This window comes from Apus apus, chromosome 3, assembly GCF_020740795.1.
Source record: "Apus apus isolate bApuApu2 chromosome 3, bApuApu2.pri.cur, whole genome shotgun sequence".
Classification (NCBI taxonomy): Eukaryota; Metazoa; Chordata; class Aves; order Apodiformes; family Apodidae; genus Apus; species Apus apus.
In genome coordinates this window covers 40,279,105-40,296,932 of record NC_067284.1, presented here as the reverse complement: position 1 = coordinate 40,296,932, position 17,828 = coordinate 40,279,105, and the positions used below count along the sequence as shown (strand labels likewise).

The following is a 17,828-nucleotide window of genomic DNA, read 5'->3' as shown; positions in this document are numbered from 1 at the left end:
AATTCTTTTTTGCCATCCTTGACACATCATCCCCATATCAAAAATGCAAAAGGACTGAACTGAATACATGTTCATTACTGTTGCCACCTGGATAAGCAATAAAGGGTGATTCTCATGCCAGAGATGATGAAATGCAAAGATAGGCAACGAAGCATTGTGTCACCACTGCATGATAAGACACCACAGCTTTGCCAGTAGTCTGGCATTTTCTGACTTCCTTCTGAATGTCAACTCAGCAGTGCTTCTGCTTTTGTTCTGTATTTTGACCTCTTGTCATTAATGATAATACGTAGTACTGAATTTCAGCCTATTTACTGGGGTCATTTAAGGTTAATCAAACTTAGCTCCTTTTGAAATCTCTGGAATATTGCTATGGAATAGCTAGAAGTTCTTGTAGGCCCCCTTTCAGGTATTATTGACGGCACCACTCAGCTTGGTGTCATTGGCAAACTGGATGAGGGTGCTCTCAATGCCACTTTCAACATTGTTACTGAGGATATTTAACAACACTGGTCCCAGTACAGACCCCTGAGGGACACCACTTGTCACTGCTTTCCACCTGGAAATCAAGCCATTGACCACTACCCTCTGGATGCGACCATCCAGCCAATTCCTTATCCCCTGAGCAGTGCACCCATCAAACATGCAGCTCTTCAACTTGGAGAGAAGGATGTTGTGGGGACTGTGTCAAAGGCCTTCCAGAAGTCCAGACAAATGACATCCATAGGTCTTTCCTTGTTCACTGATGCAGTCACTCCATTGTAGAAAGCCACTAGGTTGGTTAGGCAGAATCTGCCCCCAGTAAAGCCACGGTGGCTGTCCTGAATCACCTCCCTCTCCTCCATGGGCCTTAGCATGTCTTCTAGGAGGATCTGTTCCATGTTCTTCCCAGGCACAGAGGTGAGGCTGACAGGTCAGTAGTTTCCAGGGTCTTCTTTCCTACCCTTTTTAAAAATGGGCATAGTATTTCCTTTCTTCCAGTCACCAGGGATTTCAGCTGACTGATGCCAAAGCTGCATCAACCAGTTCCTTCATGGCTCTGGGTTGCACCTCATCAGATCTCATGTGTACGTTCACATTCCTCAGATGGTTGCAAACCTTGTCTTTGCTTATGGTGAATGGGAGGGACTTTATCTCTCTGGTCTCTATCCTGTGGGCCATCAACTTGAGAGCGGTGAGTTTTTACTAGATGACCACTGTTGCTCATCGTTGAGGGGCTTTCTTTAAACTTTCTTTTCTGGTTTACGTACCTGTAGAAGCCCTTCTTGTTTTTCTATACTTCCCTCTTGATTTTCCTTACTTAAAGACAACACACAATAGGTATAGAGAAGATGAAATTGCATATCTGTTGACCTAGTGATTATTTGAGTTGGACATCTTAAAGAAGTGGAAAAGAGCTTTTAGAGTGCAACTATTTAACTTTAATCTATTTTTTCCCTACCAGATCCAGCAGACTCATGTTCCTCATGGGTCAGGAAGACTGGAAAATATTTGGACCAGTAGTGTTTAACATTTTGTTGGAGATGTGGACAGCAGAATTGAGTGCAGTCTCAGAAAGTTTGCTGATGACACCAAACTGTGTGGTGTGGTTGACACCCTGGAGGGAAGGGAGGTCATCTAGAGCACTTGACAGGCTTGAGAGGTGGGCCAATGCCAACCCCATGAAGCTCAAAAAGGTCAAGTGCAAGATCCTGCACACGGACCAGGCCAATCGCAAGCACAAACACAGGCTGGGTGGAGAATGGATTGAGAACAGCCCTAAGGAAAAGCACTTCAGGGTGTTGGCTGATGAGAAGCTCAACATGAACAAGAAATGTGCACTTGCAGGCCAGAAAGCCAAATGTATCCTGGGCTGCATCAAAAGAAGTGTCACCATCAGGTCAAGGGAGGTGATTCTCTCCCTGTATTTAGCTCTCGTAAGACCCTGCCTGGAGTATTGCATCCAGTTGTGGAGCGCCCAACACAAGAAAGACGGGGAGCTTTTGGAGTAAGTCCCGAGAAGAGCCATGAAGATGATCAAAGGGCTGGAGCAGCTCTCCTATGAAGACAGGCTAAGAGAGTTGGGAATGTTCAGCCTGGAGAAAGGAGACCTTACAGTGGCCTTCCAGTACCTGAAGGGTCCTGTTTCAGGACTTCTGACTGCTTATTTTGAGGGTGTCGCATCTTCCTACAACTGGCTTCTCAGTTGTTCCAAGATTTCCCCCCCCCCTTTAATTTAGGTACAAGGAAACATTTGTTAGACTTTAGTGCTTTGACTGTCACTCAGGATTGGGAACAATGAGATAGCCTGACAGGTGACTACAATCAAGATGGAAAGCCAGAGAAAAGGAGCTGGAAGAGGCAAACAGAAAAATACAAATAGTTTTTAGTGATCAAAAATGTCTATATCTCAATAGACTTTAATACCCTGAAAGAAAAGAGGCAGCTGAGTGAAGGGAGAAATTAGTATACAAAACAGCAATCTTCCACCAGAGGTAATATAACATGTGAGCATGTCTTCAAAGATCTGTTGCTAAAATGGTCGGGTTTTTTTAGATTGTCATTGATCCAAAGGTGCCATTGGTTTCCCTGACTACAGTTGCTTCAAGATCTGTTTCAGTCTACTTGGAACATGTGGGAAACTGTTCTTTTCTTCCCCTGGCTTGCGACAGAACATATCAATGTTCTGTTTCTGTCATAGGGCACAATGAAATTTTGTATTATTGTCAGGTATTAAGGTTTAGCATTTACAGAGTTTTCATGCACTAATTAATCATCTCAGCACATACATGGACTGCATGAAATTGTAGCTGTATTGCAGATGGGGAACCTGCAGCCGATTGAATTGCTGGAGGCAATGCAGAAAGTGCTTTTGTCAGTAGCAACACCTGGCAGTCAGGCTATTTGCTTTATATTTGTATTCGACTCATCTTTTTGCTTGTTGTGTACTGTACCTCTTTGCATTGATTTGATGCAATTTTGATTCAAGTAATTGATATTAAGGGTCAGCTCTGCAATGCCTCTGTCTTCTTTGTGGGAGGATGAGGAATGCAAAGTGGCAGCTAGCTAGCTGGCAAGAGTCCCTGGGTTACTGAAATGCCTAGCACAGGAGCTAATTTTCCTGACAAATATTTGCCACTGATAAAATAAGTGATGACTTCATAATTGTGAGCTAAATAAACCATGGTCTCTTTAAAAATGTATAGAACTTGTAGGAACGCAATATGTATTAGTGTTCTAGTGTTATTCACCATCTGGATGTTTGAAATCCATTACTTTCAGATTTATGTTTAAAAAAAAGGTATTTATTTATTTATTTATTTTTAAGACTACTTGTAAGGCTAAAGGAACAGATTTTATGGAGTCAGCATTTTTTTAACCCTGGTGTCACGCAAATACTTGGTTCCATCAGTTCTTGTCATAATTCTTTCCTCATACGTGCCAGCCTCTTTTATTAATGTGAGTCAACACAGTTTACAAAGGTCCATCTTTTTAATTTTCTTTTTTCTTTTTTAATTTTTTCTAGACAGGAAAAAAGCTAAACCCACAAACTTAAATGCAGTCAGGAAAATAGAAATCAGTGTCAAAACCTTTGTCAGTGCTTGCTCTTACAGAAATTTCACTGCAGGTTCTAATATATTTTATAATTTGAATTTGTGCATATGCTCACACATTCATTTTATCTAGTGTAGTTGTTTTTCAGGAACTTTACAGTAACATTACATTTGTCTCATGAGAATATGGCAATGATACTGGACAAGTGTAAATTCAACACTTGTGGGTTTTATAGGTATTCTGAGAGAATACCTAAGCTCTGAACAGAAGATGCCAACAAAACACAGGAGTGAGGAAAAAAACCAACCTTGCAAAATGAATACTATGGGGAATGCCTGAGGGAGCCAGGAGAGGAAGCTTGTCTGGCACTGAGTAGGATGTAACAAACAGACCACAATTTTTTCCTCTTCCATTTCAAGACATTAGTATGACACGTTTGAGACCAATTTTTAATAACTGATTTTAGATTTGCTTTCCACATGACTGTGAATTTCTGCAGTGAGCTACCATGGTAAATGTCTACTTTTCATCTAACCTCATCCCATCCTTACAGCAAATGGGATGCTGCACTCCTCAAGAAAACAATATTCCTTTTGAAACTGGGAATTTCAGTCACAAATTTTGAATTTTACCTATGCTGCACTGCTTTTAGAAAATACCTAGCAGCTTTAATTCTTGCATTGATGATGAAAGGCAAACAGAGATGAAGCTTATTATTTTTTCTGAATGAAACCAGAATCTTTAAAAATGATCATTTTCCAGAGATACAAAGAGCAGGCAAAGAGATGTTTTATGACATAAAATTATTTATTTTATTTTAAAAATAGACAGGAATATCAATCGTTTTTCATTACATGTATTGGAGCACGCCATTTTATCTACCTTATCCACCAAGTCAGAGCAGCTATGTACAGGGAATTTGTTTTTCATTTGCTGAATTGTCATGCACTTGAATACAAACTTAGTAATTTTTTTCCTAAGAAAAATAATTTTGTCAGATCCTAGCAAAACATGAAGTTTTAGAACTGTGCTACAAGGAGATGAAAACAACACAGTGAGTTGGGGAAGGTTCAAGGCATTGTAAGGAAGACTTATGGTCTAAGCAAGACACCTCAGCAACCTACAGGTGGGTTCTGAAGCTGCCTTCTGCTAACAGAAAATGAGGCTGCACTTACAGCTGCCTGGGAAAATGTGGTATTTCAGGTCACTGAAGTCCTTTTGCAAAAACTATATTCTGAAAACCCTCCTTACTTATTTTACTGTAGGTACATTTACACAGCTTGATTTATTTTAGGTGAGATTGATTTATCAATCAACCAGCATCCTTTTAAAGGATGTAACCAAAAGTGGAAAATAAAGAGCTTGTTTGTCTCATCTATTTATTCTGCACTTTTATGTTCCTCATGTCTTTCAGCAGCATAGGTCTGTAGATTGCCTCCAAGCCTCCCATGTATTCTAAATAATCGCTTACTCGAAATCCATGGAGTGCTTCTTCCTGCACAAATACACAATGAAAACATTTATTAGATAGGTAAAAAGATGTGTAATTCAAATTTAAGGAATGCACATTTTGTTCTGCTTGTCTCAGCCTGGGTGTTTCAAATTGACACACTTTATTATATTTCATTTAGAAACAAAGAAATAGGAATATCTGCTTCCAGCAGATTAATATACAGTATTTTTCGTTAATTTAACAGTACTATGTTAAATCTTTTGTCTGTTTATGTTGTAGGTGACAACATATAAATTTTGTTCTATAAATTACATAAACTATCTCAATAATGCTATCAAGACAAAGTAGTTTTTAAGCTACATTGACCAAAACCAGGTCAAACAAAACAATTCACTCAATAGACTGCGTACCAAATATTTTCAAGAAAATTGACTGAGCTGATATATTATTCGTATTTAAGAATATGTAAGTTAGACGCAAACTAGTCAGAACACTGTTGTTAGGACAAACTAAAAGGCTGTAGCACAACGATCCATCTCTCAGTATGCCTGCCTCAGTTTCCTTCTATTCAACTGCTTTTTGTCTTTCAGTTCTGTAGGTCCAGGCCTGAAGTGAAAGATTCTCATGAGAAGGGAAAAGGCCTAGCAAAGCCTGATCTAGTAATAACCTTGAAAGGTAAAAACAGAGGCCAAGTTGACATATATAACACCAGTTGCTCTCTGGTGTTGAAGAACACAAAGCCCAGCCACAGCTAGACCTGAAACAGAGATAACGTAAGAACAAACAGATAAACAACAGAGTTTGCTTGGTGGAATCCAGGCCTTCATCACTAATTCTACTGTTTTCCTTTTATTCTCCAATGAGAGATGTTAGCAGTATGGCTAATGGTTAAATGACAGCAGTCAATACACTTTATTCTATAAAAGCCTGGCCCCAGGATTTGTGTCCATTTTTTTCCTGGAGGTTGCTGGACCTTCTCCCTCTGCTGGGGATGCCTGCCAGAGAGACCGATCCTCAACAATTATGATTCACCCAGGGACATCCAGCTGTGGCCTGGCAAGGGTGAGAAATATTACTCTTTCACTATTTTATTTAGCAAACTTTAAGTAATCTTCATTATTAAGTTTAAGACTGTAGAATCCTTTAAAGGGGATAATTAATATTCTAGGCCTAGTATAGAATTAGATAAGTAAGTTGCCGGCATTTTAGCGGTTAACCTTTGTTGTTTAAGTAGTAAAATTCACTGCTAATATACCCTTTGCATCCAAACTGCACTTCCGTTCCTATCTCCCAATTCCCCTATGCTTCTGCTGTACTTGTGCATCACATCCAATTGTAAAGACCCTGCCATTATATGCAATAAATCTTGATTACTGCATATATACATTTTGTCTGTCATCTGTTCTGTCTGGGACAAAGGGAGATATATAATTCTCAAAAAAATGTTGACTGGATGAAAAAAACAAACAAAAAAAAAAAGAGAAAAAAGCAAAAACATCTTTGGGACAAAGAGTCAAATATTTGTATCTATTCATGACTGCATCTATACCTAAGCAGTGCCCTCCAAAAATAATCCTGTAACCAAATGTTATTTGTAATATGGCAGAGAATATTAAAATGACAGGTTGGTTTTACAGTAATTGTGTCTGTTCAAAAAGGCAGCTCACTGAGCTTTGTGCCACATCTCTTCAAGCTTCAGTAGGAGACCACTGTGTGCAACCGCCTTTCTGGAGATCATCTAGTTTAATGAGATTGGAGCCATGTAGAGAGAACTGAATCAAATGTCGTCTTGACTTAATATGGTTACTTCTTTGCTTATAAAGGGAACTGATCAGTACAAAATGCTGGAAAGCTATTCCCTGGGAAATACTATACCACAGATTCCTGCCACTAAGTAAACAGAACTAAAGTATTCTTTCCCTCACTTAAAATCAATACATGAAATTCAGTAAAAGCTTCAGATTAAGTAACATATTTCAGTATTGAGAGCTTTGCTTCCCTACGGCAATTGAAAAATTAAAAAAGAAACCCTTACTTTGAGAAAAACCTGGAGATCTTGGGCTTCAGTGTGCTTCAGGATGTCATGCTGTAGGTGTCTGAACACAGAAATACACATATATATTTGATAATCGGGACCAAGGAAAGTACATATTGCAATGTAGTGACAGATCTCACTCCAGTCCATGTAATTCCAGAAACACTGAGTTATCCATTGCAGACAAATCTAATGAGAGTGAAATTACATATAATTAAATTGCTGTAAACAGTCAGTCATAATTGATGAGCTTTATGTTTTAACTTTCTATACTACAGTTTTTCCTATAACATTACCCTACTTAGAAAAATAAGAGAAAGTATGTAGGAAGACCAGAATCACCATTTTTTAAATCACAACCTCTGAATAGGCTTCCAGTGAGTTAAGCTAAACACCACACCTCTGTGTGCATATGTCTGTGCATCTCACTTATCTCAGTATATTCTGGCATCTCCTAAGCTTGAGACATAAAACTCAAAGTCCAATGAAAGTGAAGGTGATTTTTCAAGGTGTTTTTTTTTAAATGTCACCTAAAGGGTAACGAGAGAAATGAAGGTGTGTTAAATGGGGATTTTTCTTTAAATTAAAGTAGTTCTTTGCCTTATAAATGAATGTTAGGCTCATCCCTAAGATAGGTTTTCATTTAATGAAGGGAGTATGGAACACGCTTAATGACTCCTTTTTCCAGTTCTAAATCACAATATATAAAGATGTGTACAGAACATTTCATTTAGTTCTAGACCACAAATCTTCCATTAATCAGCCCTTAAAAGTGTTTAAAATTATGCAGCAGCAGAAGTACCAAGTTTCTAATTACACAGCAGGCATACTCGAGCATTAAATCTGTTTTCAGGTATTTATTGATGCACACAAGCACTTAAATACATCAGAGTTGTTTTCACAGTTCGAGGTTTGTTTGCTTTTAATTCTGCAGTAAAAGTGCAAAGTCACACAGAAGATACAGTGGCACCCATCAGTGGCATTTCAATAACATGTTAAATAAAAAAATTTCCAAAACAAACAAAAAAAAATCTTGCCAGCAGTTTAGAACAATAACTAGTCTACTGCTAATTGAGAGCAAGCAATAAAAAGCATACAGTATAACTTAATGCAAGAATAGCTGAGGACGGAGTGGACTGTCCCCATGTGTTTTTTCACCCCAAAACAGGCACCTTATTACCAGCAATTCATTCCTATGCTGAGATAAAGCCTCATATTTGCCACTCTCTCTTCAATGACCAAATCCCAGGCTGACTATTTTAAGCACACTGTACTACACTGGCATCTTGCTGCCATTAAGAAGCTCCTTAAGCTGCAAATCTTGTGGCAAAAAAGAATTCCGAAGGTGTAAGATAAAAATTATTTTTCTTGCCTTGGAAGAGCAGTAAGCTTTCTTACTGTGGTGAGAGCAAGCTAACTCACGGTTGTGTGAAGCTGTTTCAGTTTCATCATGACTGTAGTCTTTACAAGTAATACTTCATACACAGCATTCCATATTAGCAACAAGTTGTAGTAAGTAGGTAAAATGAAAGCTAATATTATGGTTAAATATTCTTTAGTAACACCTCTTTAATACAAAAGAATAGTATTGTTACCTGATTGCAATAGTTAGGGTAGCTCATATAAAATTAATTTCACTCTAATATCACCTGAACTGCTTCCTATTACACGCCTATCCCAAATTACTCATTTCCCTCCTATGTAAAATTTAGAAAATTATTCCAGGGGATAAGATATTCTACTTCTTTTTAATTATAAATCTGAGGTTTTAGTGTACATTACTTTCATCAAGTTTTCTGCATAGATACTTATCAGATGCAGTACACAGTCATTCTTCTACCAAAGTCAGTTGCTTTCTATTTTCAGACACTCCAAGTCACTGTGCATTCAATATTATCTCTTACCCATTTCATAACTACCACACAAGTGCTGTATAGAAAAAACACAGTAGCTCTTGAACGTCCTTGCCCTTAAAATCCACAATTTCCTGGATTTAAGTTAAAAAGCTGATGATACTCTGATACACTTTTATCAGTTACCTGGGATGGGGTGAAACCAGACATCTGGAAGGCTGAAAAGACAAGTGGCATCTCAGCTTTCAGCAACATTTCAATGTAGTGAGCACTGCAAAAATAGACCGGATGGATACCAGATTCCACTGTAGTAATAGGCAGGTGCACCTGATTAACAACAACATCCTCATCAACAACAACAGAATTGAGGAAAAGGATTACAGATTATAATATGTTATTTTAAAATATCTTGCTGAAAACAATATATAAAAATACACACATTTACTTGTAAGATAAGTCATCCCAGCTATTTTAGAGACAGGAAATAGAACAAACACAAGAGCTGGTACTACCATCAGGAAAAACATGTTACACTGAAAAAAATAAAATTAGGAACTATTACTAAACATATCCTGACTATTCCTTTGAATTAGCAATTTAGTTCTTTATTGCATGTAAGCTTTAATTGTCAAAGAAGGCATGGAGAAATGTTTCTGTTTTAAACAAAAGAACAGAAGGGAAAAAATAGACTAACTTCTGTTGGGGCTTTTTTTTTTTTCTGCTTACTGATGGATAGAGTGGAACTTCTATGGTATTGAAGCCAGTTACATGCTTCTTAGACCCAGAGTTCTCTAATAAGGACTACAGATGTTTTATAGTTCATATTAAAAATATTCAAAACAATAAGATAAAGTACAAAGTCAATCTCAAAGGGTTTTATTTTAGATGACCCCTAATGAAAGATGGAAGTGATGTTTTCTATACTATAGACGTGAGCCAAAATACCAATAATTTAAAATTGTCATGCATTCTGTATTTGGGCAATAATGATTTAAAACTAATAGTTTTAGTAAAAAAGTCAGAAGGATGGACTTGCACACTGTAATAATTAAAAAAAGGCCATTCAACCGTATTGCAGCCTTCACACAGAATTTCATGCCACTAACAAAGTTTCTTTTCCTGCCAGCTTTAAAATTCAGTAACATTGCCTTAATATCAGTCCACTTGTTATTTCATTACTTTTAAACAACCAGTTGAGCAACTGTCAAATCTGTATTTTTTGAGAAAAATATTAAGGGTCTCATATTCACTTAGAGGGCTTTAATAAAAATTTAATGCATTAAAAAAACCCCACCCAAAACTAAGGAAATTGATAAAGTCTCCCTTAGAAACTTTCAAAGGTGTCTTTCAAGAAAGAAATGGCTTTTAAATCCTTACAGATATGTGCAGTCTTGGTAGCCAGAGAAATGCTGAGACAAGAAGACGTGAGAACTGCTGAAGAAACATCAGTGTTTTCTCCTCATCCCCTGCCATCATGAGGAAGACAGAAGACGCAAACCAGTCATAGCCAGCACAGCGCTCCTGCAAGCAGCCTGCACGAGAAGGTTAAGGAACGTGGGCAGATCTCCTCCTCACTACCCTGCAGGAACTGCAGCCCTTCTCTTCCCCAGGCCCATGCATGCAGAGGCAAGAGCTGGTTTGTTAAAGAGTTGGGACAAGGGGAATATAGAACCACAGAAGGTCACTTCTTGAGGCATGGCTGCCTCTCAAACTGAATGAAGATAAACTATATAAGCTATTTTCCTATACACTACGTTTTTTTTTCCAGTTCATAAGTAGTCAAGCCAAATCAACAAAAGTCAACAAAAAACAAGTAAATGCAAAAAAACCTGCACAAAAACCAGTGTGCTTATAGTACAAGAAAGAAGACAACGGAGAAAGAAAACACGAGTTGTGAGGAATGTTGAAAAAAGCAAAGTAAAATAAAAGCTTCAAAAACGAGATTAAGCATAAAGAGATTAAGTGTATTTTAATGCTGATATGTAAGTCTAACACCTGAAGAAGATGGCAAAGCTTGATGGAAAGAGGTATCAGTTTTCTTGTTTTAAAAAAGTTAGCTATTAGATCTAAACGAGTCAGAAGTCAAAACATTCTTGTTGATCAGATTACAGCCATATAATACTACATGGGCAATACCATTACCCCTGTTGGTATTGTGGGAGTGCCACAAATACTAATGTTCAGAGGTAAATTGCTGCAGACTCTTTAACACATACAGAAAGATGTGATCCTACCCCCAAACAGTTTATGGCAGAAATGAATCAGACTTACAAATTCAGCAAAGTATGGGAACAAAAGAATGAGGATTATCTTGAGGGCACTGAGTGTGCATTTTAACTTTTTTTTTTTTTTTTTTTTTTTTTTTTCCAGTGTTTACTGCACACCTATGCCACCAGCAAAAAGCAAGATTTGGGAATTAAAATTGACAGAAAATTCCATTGCCACTTTTAAGCAACAGAATTTATGACATTCAGAAAGGATACAAAGTGAGGATACCACAGTTCTTTGCTGTTGTTTCAGGAATTTCTCACAATTCATTAACACAAAGCACAGCCCCTTTTCAGCATGTTCTTTTAGTAAGTTTAGGTATTTTCCGTACCTAGTACAAAAAGTTAAAAACCAAAACTGTTTAAAAGGTTAAATGTTATTTTTAATTCCTAAAAAGTAAGAACTTGTATTTAATAGCCCTGTGAACATTAAGCTACCATAGCTTTGCTAATCACAAACACTGTATTTTAGATATAAGTATAAATGGTGTAATAAAAGCTATTATGCTTTGCCTAGGAAGGATACATGCCAAACATTTGCTACTCAGTATTGCAATTTCTCACCTCCATTCCTTCGAGTTCAATTTTAGACACTGTGGTGGGGAGGAGCAAGTTGTCAAACACACGACTTGTTCCATTCCCGTACATTATTTAGAATTTCATCTAAACATATTTTGTGAGCAATTAGTAGCATCAGAATTCAAATATTAATCATAAAGATAACAGCTTGTGGAAGTACAGACACACTAGCACTTCCTTCACCTCTGTTCTGCAAATTACCAGCCAAATGAAATGTTTAAATGGCATATAACTAAGCTTAGCTAAACAGTACCATTTAGAGAAGTAATGTGAGCAAAACAAGATGTATAAGTCAGGATAATGTAATTTCATGGTAAATCTTACTAAAAAGTTACAATTAGCCTTTACAATAATAAAGGATAATAACCTATATAATCTGTAAAGATAATTTAATTATGTGCTAATACCTTTTTCATTTTCAAAGTTTGAATTAATTTTCTTAAAGATGATATTTAGATTTAAATGGTATAAAAGCACTGAATTGATGGATTAAATATCATTAAAGTCATCCCATGAAAATCAAACAAATTCTAGAAATACACTAGGGAAATATTTTAATACCATGTACCTGACTGTCATTTCAACACCAAGTTGCTGCACAGATGAAAGGCTTTCGTTCTTCGCATCTGCATTTGTGGCTAAAACAAAAGAAAAAATGCAATAAAGTACTATGATAAATATGATTTTAACTGAATACTAATGCAAAGCCTCCTTTATGCATGAACACCAACTCTAGGGAACTGTGTCTTATTTGAAATGAGTTTGTAAAGGAAGCATGAAGAACCTGCATTACTTATACACATTTATTTTTTAATTAAAATCACTTTCTATATAGGAAAACATTCACTTTTAGCATGGTTATCAGCTTTACAGAAAAATGTAAACAATCTTTTTTAGACTCATTTCTTAATAGAGCTTTATCCCTTCTTCTCTTCTAGCCAAGAAGTGAGACGAAGCAGCATGTTCTGATCTACTTCCTTCCATTCCAATGGTGGCCTTAAAGTCTCCTAGCTGTAAACCAACCTTACTAACAAAAATTTTGATATGAATGTCAGAAAACTTGATAACTGATGGATTTAAAAAATCCTGTATTTCTATGCATTTTTCTTTCACATAGCAATAAATACCTCAATTTATGCATTTGTTTAAATTAAAAGACAACAGAAGTTAAAGTATCTTTTGCACTGTATACAAGCAACAAAATATTTGAAAGAATACATGCAAAACCACAGGGCATTTCAGTTAAAACCCCATAGAAATGAGTTAAACAGGCCATATCTTCTTACAGCCCCTGTTCCAAGTTAACTGTTTATTCCAGTTGCAATTACCACACCAACAGTAAATTCATTTTCATGTTCCTGTGAAGGCAAGAGGCATACTTATATCCTAGAAACCATGACGGAAGCCAAACCAGGGGAAATTTGAAAGAGCTGGTTATGACTAATAGCCAATATAGTCCTGCAATGACCATACTTAAAGGCAGGCGAGAGGAAAGCAGTATAATGTCTAAGCCAGAAGGAAGCCCTTGCCTCCATTTTGAGGTGGTCCTGCCTGGGGGTGACAACGAAGCTGGTGCCTCAGGCCAGCAGGCGTGCAATGAGGAGCTGCTGTATCACAAAGCACAATCTGAGCCCAGCTTCCATTCTGCAGCAGTTACAGCAAGGACTGAATGCTCATTTCCCATTAATGTTGAAAGAACACAACTGTTCTCATTGATTCTCATTGCCTTTTCTTCTCTGTTGCAATAATTTCTTAGTTGCTGAAAAGGATTTTCTTATCTGTTTTCCTTTTTCTATTTTCCCCAGTATTGTGAAAGAAGATAAAATTACCATAGAGTTTGGATTGAATAAGTTCTATATTACACTGTACCTCATCGAGGCAAAACTCTTGCTTTGTACACCAGTGTATTTCATGTAATTATAGCTCTATACACTAGATACTCCAGTTGATGCCAATCCATAACTCACAATGGGAACACACAAAATGGTTCTTTGTCCAGGGTCAAAAGTTTTGATTTTTCATTTTGTTTACCAATTAACAGACTGGGAAGACTAGGCTTTAGAAAATGATAAAGTAATTTAGAATACACAGAGGTCCACTTTCCTACTGATTAAAAACTGGTCCTAGAGCATTAAATGCTCAATAAAGCTTTGAAAGATGTTACAAATAATAAGTAGAATATTGAAATACTGCATATTGCAATCCATGGATAAGAAGTTGAGTAATAAACTTGCAGGATTATGTTGTGACTGCGCTATTGTAATGATGTTCACACTTTTCTGATTTAATACACTGAATTTAATTTTCTACAAAACTCATTTGACAGATATCTATCAATACACCTGATATAACTAACTGAAACACAATGGGTTTCATAACAAAAGTCACCAGCAGATCAATTTTCTAAATAAGGATGCCATTTATCCTCAAACAAAGGACAGCACACTTCTCTAAACTGTGAATTAGGTAACAACATGATACAGCACTGTGGCTCTTACTAAAATAAATGGAAAACATAAATTGGCAGCTTCCTTTTTTGTTTCCTAAAACAAACAAACAAACAAAACCTATGTTGAACAGGAATTTTACATTTATTTCTTTAAAAAAAGTAAAACAGAGTAAAATGGAAATTAAGCCAAAATTAAATTAGTGACTATCAGAATTCTCAAGGAGCTGACTTACAATTTAAAAAGAAAAACATTATAATAGAAAGTTGACTTTTTATCTCATTCTAAAATGCCTTAAAAGCTCACAGCAGTAAGCATGTATCTCATCCTGCTCATTTGGGTTAGAGTAAGGTTTGAACCTATGCCACCAGGTGGGTACAAGTAAGAGTTAACCGTTTTTAACAGCCCCTGGGGCAAGGTTAACCTTCTATTAGTTAATCTCTTTTAACAAACCAGTCAGTGAGATTAGCCTCTTTAATTTTCTGCGTGGCACTCAGGAGTAATGACCATTACCCAGAAGGTTTAAACAAAACAACTTTATTTAAAGCTGAGCAAGATTACAGAGCCTGTCAAAACCCACAATATTACTCTCAAAGCAACAGGTTACTACTAGCAAAACTTAGCAAGATTAGAAACGATGTTATCCTTCTGTGCTGAGAACAAGGGGTGAGAGAGAGAAAGAGAGGATAAAAAAGACAGCACCCTTGGATCCAGCGACTATCTCATCATGACATTATGGTCTTGGGATAGTGGGCATGCAAAGCAAGTGTTCTGAGTCTTTTATGCCACCTGGGCCCACCTCTCTTGGTTGAGGCTTGGCCTCCTTTGCGCAGACTCAACATTGGGCTTTAGTATGTTCTGGAGATGAGTCGGTAGGGAATGGGGGTCTAGGTGGTTGCTCCCCAACAGGGTTGACTGAGCAATGTTCCTTATATCCACACGTGCTCTGCCCTTAAACAGGAAAGTGGTCTTTTGTAACGTGGTACTCTGCCTCCACAGGGCTCCTCTTGCTTGCTCCTTGTTCAATACGGACAGTGTCCCATTTATCAGGGTGGCTAACGAATGAGGGGCTTCACTTGCACAAATACAGAGAACACTGTCCAGATGGTAATCAAACAAGGACCCCACACACATACACAGCACAATGTCCAGTTTGTCAAAGCATCTGTTTTGAGACAATTATTCTTTTCAGGACTATACAGCATGGACTACTTTTAGGTGTAAAATATATATTTCTTTAGCGTTTTTTAGCCATACAACAGCTTTTTGAATTTGCAACCTACCATAAACACTTTGGATAAGCTAATCAGAAATATTGGTGTACTTGTTCTCAAATGTTTTTTTAAATCCACTATTTAGTACAATCTTGTTAATTCAAAAGAGAAAATGCTTCCTTTGAAACACCAAGGATAGTAAGCTCTTAATTGTTAGTCACAACTTTCAGCAAACAAACAAAACACTACACACGAAAACTTACAGAATATTATAATTTTCTACAATAAAGAATTAATTCTTTTATGATTTGGTAATCTTCCTCCTGTTTCCAACCATTCTATCTCTAAATCAAATTCAGTGTTCTGCAGACAACTAAAAAGAGAGAACTAGGATCTCTGCTGCTTTATTAGGGAGAGCAATGAGAGTTGGGAGCAGGGGAAAAAAAAAAAGGCAGAGAGGGCTCAGTGAGAAACTTGTCCCATCCGGCTCAGTTAGCCTAAATCTGGATTCCTAGGTAAGGCATGCTACACTGCCATTGCCTAACTAAATCTTCCTCTTAAAAGAGAAGCAATCCTGGGCATCCTGGATAGTTCCAGATTCAGATCAGGTAATCCTGGGGAGAGGTAGGGATTAACTTCTGCCTATAAACTCCTTCCTTATTTATTTATTGCAGAACAAAACCTAGTGACAGAAAAGAATTTGAAGGTTTTCATCTAGTGTCAATAGGAAGAGATGGGCTGTTTGTCTTCTGTGGTGTTTACCTTCCAGGTCTTCCTGTAAAACTCCGAGCTCTCATAAATGTCAAAAAGGATTAGGAGGGATTGGGAAGAAGAGGATGAGGGGAAGATGGGGAGCAATTCCTTAAGCAATCTTATTGTTTCCTTGCTTCAAGGTCACACCAATCATTTGTACTAACTCTGATCATGCCCATTTCAAGCATCTCAGTGTGCAGTATTTCCCAAAATGCTTTGTAGTATTCAGGACCACAAAACCAGACATCTCACAAATCATGATTTGCAAAGACAATTCCACATTATTATTGAACTCAATCTATAGCTACAAACACTTCAGAGTAAGATAACTGGCATCACAGTCCAGGAGTATTCTTTCTGATCAGACTAGACTTCAATCAACTTTACAACTCATGAAACATTGCTTTCTTATTAGTTTTCCCTTCTTCAGCATGAAGAAGCTTTTATGTGCTTAAGAAAATGGGTGAATACCCTTCCTCCTCCTTCCCTTTCAGCCCAATATGGGGTTGTAATCCTGTATTTCTCATTTGCCACTCCTTCTGATCAGCTCTATAACAGAAGCTTCCCGTTGCCTTTTCTTAAATTTCTCAGTTCATTACCCAATCCACTTGATCCTTAGAAGATTCAGAGCTCATTAAATGGTAGAAAATTCTCATGAGATTTTGTTTTTGAAGAAGTAAGCTGTAGAAAGAAGGAATGCACCATGACATTTGAGTTTTACATCTAAAACCTGAAATCCCTGAGGCTCCATCCCTTTGGCAGTACATGGATGAGCTGTTTCGGAGATAAAATCCAGTGGAAATATAGTCCTCAACTGCAAGGTCGTCTGCACCACCAGATCTACCAAAAAAACCCAGTTCATGATAAAAGGTTCTAGCATTCCAAGTTTGGGCAGTCTGCAACAGATTGTGAAGATAAACTAAGACTTCCGGACACCCACATGTTAGATGACTCTGGTGTTATATGACTATCTGATTAGATAACTCTGGTGCCTCCAGCACAAGAAAGGTGTGGACCTGTTGGAATATGTCCAGAGAAGGGCCACAAAAAATGATCCAAGGGCTGGAGCACCACTCTTTTGAAGACAGGCTGAGGGAGCTGGGGTTGTTCAGCCTGAAAAAGAGGAGGCTTCAGGGAGACCTCATAGTGGCCTTCCAGTACCTGAAGGGGGCCTACAGGAAAGCTGGGAAGGGTCTTTTTACAGGGGCTTGCAGTAAGAGGACAAGGGATAATGGTTTTAAGCTGATATAAGAGAGATTTAGGTTAGAGATCAGGTGTAAATTCTTCAGTGTAAGGGTGGTGAAACACTGGAACAGGCTGCCCAGAGATGTTGTGGCCCAGAGATGTAAGGGCTCCATCCCTGGAGGTGTTCAAGGGCAGGTTGGATGGGGCTCTGAGCAGCCTGTTCTAGAGGGAGGTGTCCCTGCCCATGCAGGGGAGTTGGAACTTGATGATCTTTAAGGTCCCTTCCAACTCCAAAAATTCTGTGATTCTGTGACTCTGCAAATGGAATCCTTTAAGAAATGGGTTTGTTAGAACTTTGAGAAAACAAACACATTTCCACAAAGCAGTTATGCTGCAATGAACTAGAATTTACTAACAGGAAGAGCAAGTGGCAATTTTAGGAACTTCATATCCCTAATGAGTAATGCCTATTTTACTCCTATAGCAAATTTCAGTTTCTGTCATCCTG

General features: G+C 37.6%; 1 protein-coding gene across 3 annotated transcripts in view; it reads right to left on the bottom strand.

Moving 5' to 3' along the window:
• Positions 1–4,366: 4,366 nt before the first annotated feature.
• Positions 4,367–17,828, bottom strand: part of TBC1D32 (TBC1 domain family member 32) — a 78,750-nt gene continuing 65,288 nt past the window's right edge. For 2 of the 3 annotated variants that reach the window (XM_051613470.1, XM_051613471.1), the window contains exons 29-34: positions 12,290–12,359; positions 11,359–11,474; positions 10,253–10,407; positions 9,062–9,202; positions 7,023–7,211; positions 4,367–5,029 (exon numbers count right to left, since the gene is read on the bottom strand). In XM_051613470.1, coding sequence (XP_051469430.1) covers positions 4,910–5,029; positions 7,023–7,211; positions 9,062–9,202; positions 10,253–10,407; positions 11,359–11,474; positions 12,290–12,359 — 791 coding nt within the window. In that variant the 3' untranslated portion in view covers positions 4,367–4,909. Of the gene's footprint in view, positions 5,030–7,022; positions 7,212–9,061; positions 9,203–10,252; positions 10,408–11,358; positions 11,475–12,289; positions 12,360–17,828 lie in introns of those variants that run through there. The other variant, XM_051613473.1, reaches the window with a different exon arrangement.